Source organism: Mustela nivalis (genome assembly GCF_964662115.1).
Source record: "Mustela nivalis genome assembly, chromosome: 3".
Lineage (NCBI taxonomy): Eukaryota > Metazoa > Chordata > Mammalia > Carnivora > Mustelidae > Mustela > Mustela nivalis.
In genome coordinates this window covers 62,847,499-62,863,179 of record NC_139022.1, presented here as the reverse complement: position 1 = coordinate 62,863,179, position 15,681 = coordinate 62,847,499, and the positions used below count along the sequence as shown (strand labels likewise).

Below are 15,681 nucleotides of genomic sequence, written 5' to 3'. Positions count from 1 at the left end.
GTTTAAGTATATACGTAAACATTTAGTAAGGGAAAAAAAATGTTTCTTGGAATTCCTTTCTTTTTTCTAAATGTGAAATTTAAAATCTTAGATTCAGTCTCCGAAGACTGAGTTTGTTAAAGCCATTATCTGAATTCTTGAGAGTCTGTTCATCGTAAGAGCGTCCAAGAATTTAAATTTTTCATGTCTTCCAGAAAAGTTCAATCACTTATTGAATGCAAGACAATGAATTTGAGACATAAGTGAAGTGGTTAAAAAAAAAAAAAAAAAAAAAAAAAGGGCCCAGAATAGGGCTATGTCCTCATTCATGTATGTCTACCAGAACCACAGTGCTCACTAGGATGATTGTTGCAAGCCCTACACTCTCCCTCACCATTCAAATCCAGCATAGCTATCTGCTATGTCTATAGATCCCTGTTAAATTTCATTTTACCCTTAGTAACTTTCTCCCTTGTTATTGTCCTTAGTATGTATATTAACTTGATTTCACCAATATAAAAATTTTGTAAAACCTGTATCTCACATTATCCTAGCAAGGTCTCTGGCTATAATTTAAAAGTCTGACTTTTGTGTTTTTTGAAAAAGGAAAAAAGAAAGCTATCTCTCCATCCATACATCTCCCTACTTTTCTCCCTCCCTATCTTCCTATCTATGTCTACCTGGATCTGATAGAAATACAACCATAACTATTGGAATAGAGGATCTAGGAACTAAAATGTGAATGTCATCCAAGATAAATTTGTCCCATTGAGGTTTTAACTGTAAATTCTGTAATTCATAGAAAAGTAATTCTTTCCTGGAAGATCACATCCATTGTGTTAGGGGAAAGAATAAGGAAAGAAAGAGATTTATATAAACCTTTATTTTACCTAATCCTTTTTCTCCTTCAAAGAGAATGCTTTTTAAAAAATGCTTTCACATTTTTATAAACTACCCAGAGTCTGACTTTTGATGCTTACCAGAAAAGTGAGTCTCCAACTACAGGCAAAACCTTGGAGTAAAATGAACATAAGTAGTAACTCATTCTTTATGACTTTATTTTAATTTCAGAATTCTAATTACTGATATGCACTTCTAAAGATATTACTTGGGCACGTTTAATGGTTCCCTGGTGTTCAGAGGGATGTTAATACTTTATCAGTAATGAGAGTAAAAGCTCACATTCATATACACAGTACAGCTGAACAGTGAAGTCTGGATTCCCAACTGCAAAGCTACCCCTTGATTTTCTGGGGATTTACTGTCCTTCTAACCATCACCCTTAATTACTATTTCCACCAGAGATAGGAAAGGGAAGATGAAAACTGAAGATCAGATCTTGAAATATCTTGGCAAGTGTACGAATTATTATTTGTGAACAGCCCTAGTAAAAGGTATCAAATGAGAAGGAATGAATCATTTATCCACTTATTCAACTATTCATTGAGCACCTACATTCCAACCATTGCTCATGGCCGTGAACAAAGCAAAATGCTTTCGTAGAGCTTAGGTTCTAGTGAAGCAGACAGCACACAAATTACATATATATATATATATATATATATATAATATACATACACACACATACATACATACATACATACATATCACACATGGTGATAAGCATTTTGGAGAAAACTGAAGTATGCTAAAGGAATAGGGAGAGTCAGATGGGGAAAATGAAAGCTTTTGTTTTTTTTTAAGTGCGGTTTAAAAAAAGTCCTATGCTCGACGTGATGGAACTAGAGGGTATTATGCTTAGTGAAATAAGTCAATCAGAGAAAGACAACTATCATAGGATCTCCCTGATATGAGTAAGTGAAGATGCAACGTGGGGGGTTTGGGGAGTAGGAAAAAAATAAATGAAACAAGATGGGATCAGGAGGGAGACAAACCATAAGAGACTCTTACTGTCACAAAACAAACTGAGGGTTGCTGGGGGGAGGGAGGTTGGGAGAAGGGGGATGGGATTATGGACATTGGGGGGGGGTATGTGCTATGGTGAGTGCTGTGAAGTGTGTAAACCTGGCGATTCACAGACCTGTACGCCTGGGGCTAATAATACATTATATGTTTATAAAGAAATTTAAAAATTTTTAAAAAAGTCCTATGCTAAGATGGTAAGTGGTGCTTGAATAGAAATCTGAATGAAATGAGGGCAAGAGCCACTGTACGTTCTAAGAAAGACTGTTCCAGACATAGGAAACAGTTGGCTAAAATGAGGTTGTCCATGTATCAGTTGGGAACCGTATTTGTCTGAGCTGTTTCAGCTGTTGGCCAGCAGCATAGGTGTTTGGAAATCATGATTGGATTAAGAACAGGAAGCTTGGCCAAAGCTATCTTCCTCATTGTTGAAGTACCCCCCTGAATCAAGGTATGCTTTCTATGTGAAAAATCTCTCTCTCCCTATCAAAAAATGTGATAATTCACGGAGATGAAGATCAAATTCGGCTATCATACTACAACTAATATAGCTATTGGAAAATTAACTTTTCCCATACCTTGACTTCATTATCTAAATCCTGGTTTCCCAACGTGGGCACTACTGGCATTCGGGCTGGATAATTCTTTATTGTGAGGCTGTCCCGTGCTCTGTAGAATGCTTAGCAGTATTTCTGGCCTCTACCCTCTGCATATCAGTAACACCTCCAAGTTGTGACAACCATAAACGTCTCTGTACTTTGTTAGAAGCCCACTGGTCTAAATAAAAATGTGACCAGTCTTTTCCAAATACCAGTTTGAACTGTTTTTCAGGGACGTTAAAGAGGCAGAGACATGCAATGTATGTCCTGCATGTCTTAAGCAGTTTCCAATGACAGACACCACAAACAAATGAAATTATCTGCATGTAATTGGCCCTAGAAACATCCCAGCAATGATTATTTCAAGCCACCCACTTGTCGGGCGGTCTGAATATTTTCAGTAACCAACACCGGGCACTGCGCCTTTCTAACATACTGCCTATTCCAAAAGGCGATTCTCAGACCCGTAGCTCTCAGCCGTGCCAGCTGTGGATTCATCTTGCCACTCAAACCCTCAGCCACTCTACAGTGACTTTTCGAATTGATGATGTATGATTTCAAGCCTTTACTCTGTAATAACAGCCACTCCCATTTTTTAAAATCCTTCATTCTCCATTTCATGTTCCCGCGGTATATCATCTCGCTGGAAACAGTCGCTTCCAGACCCTTAGCCTATTAGGACTGTTTCTGTTCCACATGAGTAACTCAGTACCTCTTTTGGCTCTTCCTGCACCCCCAACCCTCCACCCCCCCTCACCCCCCCTCCTCAAAGAATCCACAGAGGATTGACAGAAAAGACAAGCCAGGACCATCTCCCATGGACCTTCTGCTCTCCCCAAATCCTCTTGAGCTCCTTTCCCCACTCCCCATCTGTGACTCTTCTGCAGGATTGGGGGTGGGGTGGGGGTGGGGGGAAAGCTCTTCCCCCAGCCGGTCAGTGACACTTGTAGAACAGGGATTCCCCAAACTACCACCCTTAGCCAAATCTGCCCACTACTAAGGATGATTTGCACACTTTCTGCTAATTTTAACACAATATGTATTTGAAGACATGTGATGATAGGCTATCTAGATTTCAGCGTCTATCAAGTTTGATCAGACCACAAACATGTTCATTCTTTGTTTCTAAGTAAGCCATGCTTATTTGTTTCGTATGTGGCTGCTTTCTCTCACTGCAATGGCAGCACTGAGCCCTTCGAGAACTGAGTGGTTGCCACGGAGACCAAGGGGCCCACAAAGCCCAAAATATTCACTACCCGAGCCTTTGTAGAAAGTTTGCTGATCCCTACCGCAGAGTGCTGTCCCCATCCCAAGTGACTTAACGTTGTTTCTTCCACACAGACAATGCACCCCGGGCCCTAAGAGGAAATCTGCATGGATGAAGCGTGTGTTCCGTGTGTCTGTGTGCCTGTCACTGTGCGTATGTGTAGTTCAAGGTATGAGCAGGGGTGTTGTCTGCAGCTGGGTTGAACCCAAGCTCGGGGCAGGGACCTGGATTGTGTTCCCTCTCCCCCCACCTCCCACATCAAACTGTAAGCACCCACTAGACGGCTTGAGCCTTAACATCTGAAAAAAGAAAAAAAAAAACCTGCGTTTTTCAATATTAAATTTTGGTTTTATGCTTAAATTTACCTATTAAAATAGAAATATTTTCCCCCTTAGATTTAATTCACTTTCAAATAATCTATATGAGGAAGTGGAGAACCATCAAAAATGGACAGAAAGCCGGTTCATCACCTATGAAAAAGACCACCTTGGGCATATAAATCAATGTCTGAAGCTCCTACAGGAGAAACTGGTAAGGGGTTCTGTTATTCCTGAAGTAAACAGCTGCAGAGTCACGGTCTGGACGTTAGCAGTGAGCCAAAGTCTGGAAAGTTTCATTGTGACATTCACAGTCACAACCACTGTGTCAGTAACTTACCTTTCCTGCACCGGGATAAGAATCGAGTGCCCTGCCTCTTGGTCCTGTGTGCTACTCTCCAGCTCCATGAATGCATACTTCTGAGTCTGCTCTACCTATGACAGAAAAACCTAAGGAGAGGTGCTGGGGGTTTTTGTTTTTTGTTTTACGTTTTTTTTTTTTTTTTTAATACAGATTCCTGGTCCCAACCCAGAGCAGCATCAGACCCCCAGGGTCCTCCTCTGGGGATCTGTACTTCCAGGCAAGCTCCTTGGCTGATGCTTGCGCACAATAAAGCCTAAAAATTTCTGTCATAGACAAGTCAGTTTACCTCTCCGAAGATCCATTAGTAGACCAAAGGTTTTCAAAACTCCTTTTCCAGATCCAATCTTGTCGAGAATCCCCAGCTCTGAGGCAAGACTACGAAGATGGAGGGGAAATCTGTTCATTGCAGGTTCCTTTCCACTCCAGCCCACTCAGCCAGCCAGCTGCTAACCCCCACAGAAATGCAGCACAGGGCCAGCTGTGTCCCCAGGGACTGCCAGCCTTGCTGATGATTTAGATGTTTCTGGAACTTCGGTAGAGGGCCTTTGGGTGGCTGACAGAGGCAGGAGTCCAAGAGATGTAGATAACCATAACAGCTTTATCACTGATAAGGCTACTGAAGTCTGTGTGGTGTGATGTGCAGCCAAGAGGGTCTGCTAGTTCTCCTGGAGTTAGACAGACTCATCCACCAGTTCTAGGCAGCACTAGGTGACCACAGGGTCACCTGCAGGCAGAAGCTTCCCACCACACGTAAGAGACAGGCTGAAGACTGCCTCCCTGAAGCAGGCAGGGCCAAAGACCGGAGAACCAAAGGGGCTCCAAGTCAGTCTTTCCCCGAAGCTGCTTGCAAATTCCCTGTGCAGGCTGAGAAGGAGCAGAGCAGCTAATGAAACTTGGGCTGCCCAGGAGTCCTCATCTCGCTGCAATTAGAATCACTTGGAGAGTTTTTACACTTTTTCATGAGCTCCACCGTGGACCAATTAAATCAGAGTTTGGGGGAGGAGTAGGTGTGTTGGTCCAGGTGATATGAATGGACAGCAGGGGTTAAGAATCACTATTCTAGCTGAACTCTGTCCACGTGAAGATACTAAGCTTGAAAGAATATGGACACCTAATAGGAGCGTGTCCAAGGACCTTAGGTCAAGCAGCGTCTGCAATGCCTTCCTTGGCCACACTTCTTTAAACACTAGACTATAATTCCAAGTGCTCAGAGCATTTCAGCAAGACCACACAGCCCTTTCTTTTCTTTCTCTCAACACACGCAGAATTCTAAAGAAACTACAAACAAGGCCAAGCAAAGGCATGAACTCACAACTGTGAACACAGTTCTAGATAAGAGGGAACTTGGTGAGATTTTTCTTGTTTAATGTGGAAAAGTGAACTTGTTAAAAACCTAAGTGGAAATACAAAACCATGTAAGTTTTCTTTTCTTCAGTGTTTCATCACATATCTTTTATAGGAAAAGTCTGAAAATAAAATGGAAGAAAAATTACTGAAGCTTTCAAGCAAATTAGAGAACCTCATTAACACAGAGAAACAGGAAGGAGGACTAAGCAAAGTAAAGCATATAGAAAACAAACTGTCCAAAAAGATGAACCAACTGGAAAAGCACATCTGGGGTGAATTAGAGAAAATGCAGAGTGAATATCAATCAGGTGAGCAGACACCTTTGGTTAAAAACACTAGTGCTCGCTTATCCAATCCCTCAGAGCTGTCTGCTTTGAGCTCACGGTCATGGATCAGTCTTGTCATTATGGATATCCTTTTATATTTAATTGGACTTTCCTAAATATCCCACAGAATGTCAGCATACCGTTGGAAGGTAGGTAAACAAGCTCACTTCCTTCATTCAGACTTGGCAGAGTCACGAGCTTGCCAAGACTGTGAGTTTTTGTTTTTTTTTTTAATGAAGATCATAGAATCATAGAATTGTTAGACTTGCAAAGTCCTTGAGATCAAGGTCCGATTTGTGGTAGATCATGAAATTAGGACCTGAAATCAAATGTCCCTCATTGAACTGCAGGTAATGAGCCTAGACAGATGTCAGACTGGAGACCTGACCTTTAGAAGCGACAGAGAGAGATGAATTAACAGAGTCCAGTATAATGACTGCTTTTCTTCTTAAGGAGGCTAATGGCAGCAGTGTCAAGCTGAGCTAACATCAAAGAGGATTAATTTGAAAGGCTCATCTAATTTGTCAAAGGGAAGGACACGGGATAGGTGCTGTGGAGCCACCATCTGCCTCGAGTCACAGTCCTGAGGGAATTACCAGGAACCAGAGGTTCCCTTATTAAAGAAAGACCTATCTCATTTTCTGTCTTCTAGTTAGCCAATCCAAAAATTCATGCAAATGCTCCCAAATTTTGGTACAGAGACACCTTGAAGGTGTCTTGGGAAGATATTATGGTCTCATTCTGCCAGCTGTTCCTAGCATATAAGTAAAATTTACTACCTGGAAATCTGACCCACAGTGTCCTTAGCCCCCATCTCCCACCACCAAATCAAGAGAATGAATTATCTGGCCAGGAATCATATCTCAAACTTAAGTGACCCTTCTTTTAGGGCACTGTTTTCTACCATAGCACCAGAGATTTAAGTATATTCATTCCATTAGTACATCCCCAGAATGAGCTAAAAAGGAATTTGCAATATATCTGTTTCTTCATTTTACTAACTTGGAGTTCTAGCCAAGGGGAATTCCAAATGAATGGTGTGCTCCTTTATGCCTTTAATAAAAATGTGTTGAGAAATGACTGTGTGAAAGGCCCAATGAGTAAGAAATGGGCTGTACCCTAAGAAGCCCGAGGTCAGGTAGGTCTGGGGGTTTATGGTAGGTAGCTTGAGTCATGAGTGACTAGACTTGCATAAGAGAGGGACAAAGGCTCAAGAGTGGAGGTCCAGGAGGAACAGCTGGTGGCCACTACTTAGGTCCATCAACAGGATACTTTCTGAGAAGTTTAAAAATCTCACCTGTGTTCTTTATCTTCAATTTGGTAACAAGAATTAAAAAAAAAAAAGAGCATCAAAATTTCTTATCAAAATACACAGAGAGAATAAAACATTTTAAATTTCTTTCTTGAAATATAGAACTATTTTGTTATGCAATATATTTGGACAAGGAGAAGAACCGAACTGAATTTTCACAATGAAGCCAGACATGAGCTGAAACACTACCAATAATGCATCTTCATGACATATAAGAAATGGATCATTGTACATTTTTAAACTGGTCTTTATGGAAATTAATGTGGTTTTAATTAAATGATCAGTTATGGCAGAACTGCTGATCAGCAACTTCTGTTTTTTTTTTAAAAGAAGTTCCAATGCACTGTTTAAGTATACCTATTCTCATATCCTCTTCCAGGATTTCAATCAATTCATGACTCTCTCAGCTCCCTCCAACAAATACAGAAAACAAAGATGGATTTAGAGAAATATAAAGTACAGAAAGACCTAAAGAAATTACAGCGCAAGATAGTGGAACTCCAGGAGGTATAAAACTTTTCAGTCATCTTTTTCACCAGCTAATATAGTTGCTTGCTGATAAAGTTGGAAAGAAGTTAGTATCTCTGGGGTGTTTACTACTTCTAATATCTCTGTATTTCTTACCACCTTTTTAAGGAGATTAATGTGCCAGAAAAATCCAATAAAACAAAGAAATTTATGATGTCTTCATTAATGTGTTCATGAAAAAGTTAAGGAATTTTTTTTTAAATGCCTTCTTGTATTTTTATTTGCCTACAAATAAGAAGGACAAAAATTTGCTACAAATAAAAAAGAGCAGTCTATAAAATGTCCAACGATGAGTGACGGGGCCTGGTGTAAACTACAAGGACAGGAACTGTGGCAAACTGAAGACCACTTATCCTGTCTATAAAAGACTAGCCACCATGCAATTCTACTTCATTATCAAGAAGTACATCATCCATTAGTGCCCAAAGTTTAGTTTTCAAGAGAAACTAGAAATCAGGTTTTCTAGGAAACCATTTATAAGCATTAGCAGCTAGTTCAAAACATTGACTAGCTCTGCAGGGCAGATAAAACCAACAGGCTGCCACACTGCAACTTTGGATCCAGAGATTTCTGTCTTCTAACGATCCCAGTGTTTAGAGCAAGTCTAGCCTCTGCATACAAAATTATTGATTCATTTGTGTTCACTATGTATCAGAACTATGAGCAAGTCAGAGCTAACCATGCCAAATAAGAGAATACACCAGATTCTATGAGAAACATCCAATATAATTTGATCTAGGAGCCAAATACAAATTAATTTTCTTTTCTTTTTTTTATTTTTTAATTTTTTAAATTAACTAATTTATTTTTAGCATAACAGTATTCATTATTTTTTCACCACACCCAGTGCTCCATGCAATCAGTGCCTTCTATAATACCCACCACCTGGTACCCCAACATCTCACCCTCCCCCGCCACTTCAAACCCCTCAGATTGTTTTTCAGAGTCCATAGTCTCTCGTGGTTCACCTCCCCTTCCACTTTCCCCCAACTCCCTTCTCCTCTCTAACACCCCATGTCCTCATGATATTTGTTATGCTCCACAAATAAGTGAAACCATATGATAATTGACTCTCTCTGCTTGACTTATTTCACTCAGCATAATCTCTTCCAGTCCCATCCATGTTGCTACAAAAGTTGGGTATTCATCCTTTCTGACGGAGGCATAAGACTCCATAGTGTATATGGACCACATTTTCCTTACAAATTAATTTTCTATAAAATTATACTATTTCTAACTTTTCTATATAAATGTTAGATGTAGAGCCTGGTATTGGGTAGTAAAATCATTAAAAATAAAAATAAGCTATTCAAGTCATATGCTACCTGCTAAAAGACTAATTTCTAATCACAGAGTTTTTTGTAATCTGGCAAGAGAACCCTTGCTTCAGACTTAGTCTGTTTCCTTGGTTTAGGAAGAAATGACAACTTCTCCCCTAGTAAAACACAAACTCGCCTTCCAAATAAATTTTGACCGCTGTCCACCTAATTTTTTAGTTATACAAAACCTCTGCATTTATTTTTATTAATTTACATACAGCATCCTTGACTATATTGCAAAGGATATTTTTAAAAGATTTTATCCATTTATTTGAGAGAGAGAGTGAGAGAGCATGAGGGTGGTCAGAGGGAGAAGCAGACTCCCGGATGAGCAGAGAGCACTATGCAGGACTTGATCCTGGGACTCAGGGATTATGACCTGAGCCAAAGGCAGTCACTTAACCAACTGAGCCACCCAGGCATCCGCAAAGAATTTTCATAGCAGAATTTAAGAGTTTCAAATGCAATAGCAAGTATTCTTTGCAATCAAGTGTCATGCTAAGACAAAGGGCTAATATCTCAAGTAATCCTAAACCCTTATAAGTGGGTAAGAAAATAATAATAACGAACAGGCAAGTCATAGAAGACAGTAAGAAATGAAGATATAAAAAGACATTCAACATATTAAATACAAATTAAAGGAACCCTTGGGTACTATTTACAGATCACCAAAAATTAAAGTGATTGACAAGGCTGTTGAGAAGTGTGCACTCCTATCTCACCAGTGAGTCTATGAATTGGTACGAGTAAGAGAGCAATTTGGAAACATCTAATAAAATTTTTAAATTTATTTCTTTGATCCTGGAATTTTACTATTTGAAATTTATATTACAAAAAAAATTCAAAAGTTATATTACAGAGAATAAAAATATCTTCCAAAATGTGCAAAGATAAATGGCCAAGGGTACTCATTACAGCACCATTTGTTATAGTAAACACCAAACAAAACACTTGAAAACAACCTAAATATTGGGAAAGGACTAAATTAATGATATCACTAGTAATGATATCACTAAATTAATGATATCTCCAACCCTTAAAAAGAACACATAAGGGGTGCCTGTGTGGCTCAGTGGGTTAAAGCCTCTGCCTTTAGCTCAGGTCATGGTCCCAGGATCCTGGGATCGATCCCCACATTGGGCTCTCTGCTCAGCAGGAAGCCTGCTTTCTCCTCTCTCTCTGCCTGCCTCTCTGCCTACTTCTGATCTCTGTCAAATAAATAAATAAATAAAATTTTAAAAAAAGAACACATAAAGATATGCAAGATACAGTAGTAGGTGAAAAAGGCAAGTTGCAAAGCAATATGGATACGATCCCAATTTTGTAAAAAAATATTTTGAAATATGTTAAATAGAATATGCATACCATATAGTATGCAAAAAGGTAGGAATTTACAACAAACATACCAGTGACTGGATTATGAAGAATTTTGTTTTCTACCAAAGAATTTATTGTTCTTACATTATATTTTTGTTTCCAGTAAAAATGTATTTTTAAAAATCACCACCACAGCAAATATACTACTAGGCTGAAACAGTAACTCTTTGTAATGAAGCAAATAAGTGGTTATAAGAAGGTGGAATTAGAAATTCATACAGAGCTTGAGAAAGGCTTGTACTGCTATGTCCATCAACAGAAGAATGGATAAAGAAGATGTGGTATATACACACAATGGAATACTATGCAGCCATCAAAAGAAATGAAATCTTGCCATTTGCGACAACGTGGATGGAACTAGAGCGTATCATGCTTAGCGAAATAAGTCAAGCGGAGAAAGACAACTATCAAATGATCTCCCTGATATGAGGAAGTAGTGACGCAACATGGGGGCTTAAGTGGGTAGGAGAAGAATAAATGAAACAAGATGGGATTGGGAGGGAGACAAACCATAAGTGACTCTTAATCTCACAAAACAAACTGAGGGTTGCTGGGGGGAGGGGGGCTAGGAGAAGGGGGTGGGATTATGGACATTGGGGAGGGTATGTGCTTGGGTGAGTGCTGTGAAGTGTGTAAACCTGGCGATTCACAGACCTGTACCCCTGGGGATAAAAATATATGTTTGTAAAAAATTAAAAATTAAAAATTAAAAAAGAAAGAAAAAAGAAATTCATACAGATCAAGAGCCATGTCACCTCATTAATATCCATTTTTTACTTTATATTTGTTTTTTCCTTGTAAGCAAAAATGTTCTAAATTGTAGTATGAATAATAGTGTAGGATCAAGGCAAAGGCTGTGCAGAATGGGATCTCTCTCATGGGTAGTGACAGGGTAGAACCATGTAGAAGTGAATGTACTACCAGAGGATAGGAGGGGAATCCAAGCGTCTTCTGTCCGTGTTCTTGCTTGCAATCCCAAGCTGGGGTGTTTGCAGGTTTGCATAGACTCTGGATGACCTGAGGGCTATGCCCAGAGAGAAGGTGGATCCAGGTTTTGTTAGGGCCTAAAGCTTATACAATTTTGACTTACTGATAATGTTCTATCCCAGTGAGTTGGCACCAAAGTCTGCAGGAATATTCCTGAAAGCCAAGGCTACCTCAGGACAGCCACAACTTACCTCCATACAGAAGTGACCATGAACAACACAAGCATAACCCTCTAACTCAAATGTATCCCCAAGTCAATTTCTCTTTTGCTGAATCCAAAGATGGCCATAGCCACTCCAGGGGTAACTGACATAAACGGAAAGAGGAGTGGAGACAACAATCTTAATCAATGGTCTTAACTGTCATTAAAATGCCTTATTTCTGCAAATTTTCCATCAACCTTGTAAACACACAGCTAGCGCTCCGTAAGCAAGGGGTCGTGGAGCTTAACAGTTGTCATTTCACCACAAATTCACCTCTGCTCTGGATGGGCCTCCCTTTGCACAGATTTTAACGTGGATCCAAAAAGATGGTAAGGACAATCTTCCTAGAGAAGCTCAACATGCATAGCACTTTATTCTGTATCAAACACCAATACTTAAACCCTTGGGAAATGTCAGACTTGTGTCCCACTAATACAGGAAGATGTCTGAACGTCACAGAATCTGCAGTGCAGGTCCACCCAGTGGACTTGAGGCATACGTTAGATCACCTCCGAGAGTTCTCAGTTTAGGCGCCAACACCATCGGAACAGGTTCAGAGAGTCCACGGGTCCTCTGCCTCCCAGTGTTTCCTGCCATTTCCTTCCTCTTGTCAAAACCTGCGCTGAGGGGTAAAAATCATATGAAATTATTTATACTAAGGACCAAATGGTAATGTTCAAAGGCTTTTGCTTCCTTGCTGAAGATGAAGGACAAATTCCTCACTTAATGCCACAAAGACAAGCACCTTCTCAGTCCCATCGTGAGGTGATATGATCACCACTGGAGAGTCAGGACAACAATAAGGCCCAAGGTCAAAGAAAAAGCACCCCCGGCATTTCCTGGACAGTAGCAGTTTTCCCTTCTTCTACAGACAACTCACAAAGGTCTGGTACTTCTGCTGGCATCACCCATGACAGCAGCAAGTAGCACCCCAAAACACTAGGGGGATACTTGATCTATAATGCATGCAAACACATAAATATCTGTGTTTTTACCTTTGCGGGGGAGGGGTCTCCAAACTTCTGTGAGATATTACTTTTTACATCTCTGCAGCCTCCATTCAGGGGCTAGGCATTGGGAATACCATGTTGAGCAAACTAAACATGGACCCTACTCTTGGGGAACTTACTAGTGGAAAAGACCAATAATCAAACTTTGAAAAACATGGGCAAGTAAAAAGTGTGATGGCACACCTGAGAAAGGTACTTAGGAAAAATTGGGAAATAAGACAAAGGGGTCTTCCAGAAGAAGGGGTATCTAAATTGAGATCTCTATAGTATAAGCAGACATTAGCCAAGGGAAAGGGGCTATGTTTGGTAGAGGCTGGCGCTCAGGGAGATAGAGCAGCCCGGGCAAAGGCCCAGAGGCCAAGAGAATGGAACACATGCCAGGAACTGCAAGGTATGGTCAGAACCTAAAAGGTATGCATGGGAGGTGGGAGAGAAGGTTTGAGGAGGTATATAATGAAAAGGCTGGAAACGTTAGGGAGTACAAGATGTTTGATCACAAAGGGCTTTGTAACTCTTGTGGAGGAACTTGGGCTTTATCTTCAAGACCCACAGTACCTTTGAAGGATTTTAAATAGGAGAGTGACTGTTATTTCCATTTTCAGGAGATCCCTCTGGCTATAGTGTGGAGACCAGAATACAGATAAAGTGTGGGAAGCAAATTTGGATGGGAAAAGAGGGAGATGATAGAGAAGAGTGTAGATAATGCGCTCAGTCTTAAACTAATTGATTTTGAATTACCTATCTATGGGATGCCCAAGTGGAGATCTCCAGTGGTGATTTGAGAAATATGACCTGGAGCACAAGAAAGATCTAAACTGAAGATCTAGCATAGAAACAGGAAATGGACTTATGGATGAAAAAGGAAGAGACCACTTGGGGTTGGGAGGCGTGGGAGTGGAGGACAGGAAGACTACTATGAGAAACAGAGACCATGGAAAATCCCTGAGGACACAACACTGAGGGCACAGGCAAAGGAGGAACCTAGAAGTTTCTAGGTGACTATCTGATAACAGTAACAGTGAAGTAGGAGAGGAAATATCATCTTTTAAGGATTTCAGTCTTCCCTGTGAGTTCCTGCTAGCAGATGGCATCAGCTTGGAGTTTTACCAGTAATGCTTTCAGACCCAGCATTAAATCCCCACCTATTGAAGAGGATACTGTCCAAAAGCGGGTACATTACACAATTCAGTAGAACAGTTGTAAATGCTTTTCTGACTACACTTCCAGCCTTAAAAAAATTAAAAATAAATTTAAAAATGTGTTGCATCTTCTCAGATGCAGAAAGGGTGTTGAGCTCTCCCAGAGAGAGGCAGGATTGTTGTCAGGAAAAATATTAGACTGCTTTGGCCCTTGCCCAGTTTGGCATTTCCCTCTCCAAGAGATTAGAGTCACAGTCATTTGTAGTAAAGATTTGTTATTTCAGATCCTTCTTTTAATATACAATCGTGAAATTTTCTAACTTCATAGACTAAATTTTCCATAAACCCATTCCCTGGTTTTGTGACTTCATTTTCAGAAGCTATTTACACATGTGATAAACCATGTGAGTAAAAAATGACTGATGTGTCCAGGAGTATGTCAGAAACCAGGTCCTCTTTTATAGTTCCAAAAGACACAAACTGAGAAAACTGAAAAATAATTTAAAGATCTATGCTGCAAAGTCTTGAGGATTTTTGAGGTGTGACCTTAGTTTAAAACCAGTATGCCACCAGTTACTATCCGTGTGACTTTGGATATGTTCTCTAAATTGGAGTCTTAGTTTCCTCTCTTAAAATGGTGATAATAATACACCTACCTTATTATCAGAGACTTTTCTAACCCACTTTACCTGGATTAACTCATTTAATCTTCCAAAGAGATGTCTACTATTAAGGCACAGAGAGATGAGGTCGTTTTTGTGAGGTTACACCACTAATCAGAAGTGCAGTCAGAATTTGAACTCATTAGTCCAGAGAAGGGCTCTTAAGCATTCTACTGTATTATTTCTCTAAATATATGTAGACCATCTAATGTAGTATCTGATACCCAGTAGGTACTGTGCTTGACAATTGGTACAGATTAATAATAATAAACAGAGCTTTCGATTTTGATGGGAAAGAAAAGTTCCATGGCACTCTTTCATCTAACTCTGATTCAGATTAGTATCTAAAAATACTCGAGTTTATAAAGGTCCTTGCACTGTGTATGAGGAGAAATACCTTGGCTTGCAACAATCTTAGCAATGGACCAAAGCAGAAAGAAGTACAAAATATAGATTTCTCCTGGAACAAAATTATAATGGGCAAGTATTCCTCTGCATTAAAAGCATTTCCTTCTCTTGTCTCTGGGGAGGGAGACTAACATAATGAAGAAACGTTATAGACATTGCCTGGAGCAGGGCAAGGTGTTGATGCCAACGTGCGGAGAAGCGTGTTTCCTCTGTAAGTTCTGGCCATTAAAGTAAACCCAACAGCCATTACTGTCAGGTCAAAGTCATTAGTATCCAACTGTCAGATGTTTCTCCAAAAAATAATGCACTGCTTTCACAAGGGGAACATTCAGGGATGGACTTCAAGTGTGTGCAGCCTTTTTGGAGACATGTGAATGGTGGTGGACAAACCTACTTCTGCAACTCAGAACAACAACTATACCAAGGAACCTATCTAGCCCTTGTGCTTAAATCCCATTGCTTAGCACTTGAAGGCTTTTAAGCACTCACACACCAACATAAAACTCTCAGAAAGGAACAAAAACACAACCAAGAGCTTTTATCGACTACCTCCTCTGCAGGCATTCGGTGGTAAGTAAGTAAATCAAGGCCTTTTTAAACTAAGAAAGTGTTAG

The 15,681-nt window shown here is 40.0% G+C and overlaps 1 protein-coding gene across 3 annotated transcripts in view; it reads left to right on the top strand.

Annotated features, from left to right (window-relative positions):
* FAM81B (family with sequence similarity 81 member B) overlaps positions 1 to 11,387 on the top strand; it is a 56,905-nt gene extending 45,518 nt beyond the window's left edge. For 2 of the 3 annotated variants that reach the window (XM_082724372.1, XM_082724370.1), the window contains exons 8-10: positions 4,164 to 4,299; positions 5,909 to 6,104; positions 7,814 to 8,113. In XM_082724372.1, the coding sequence (XP_082580498.1) occupies positions 4,164 to 4,299; positions 5,909 to 6,104; positions 7,814 to 7,947 (466 nt within the window). In that variant the 3' untranslated portion in view covers positions 7,948 to 8,113. Of the gene's footprint in view, positions 1 to 4,163; positions 4,300 to 5,908; positions 6,105 to 7,813; positions 8,114 to 10,761 lie in introns of those variants that run through there. The other variant, XM_082724371.1, reaches the window with a different exon arrangement.
* The last annotated feature ends 4,294 nt before the right edge of the window (positions 11,388 to 15,681 follow it).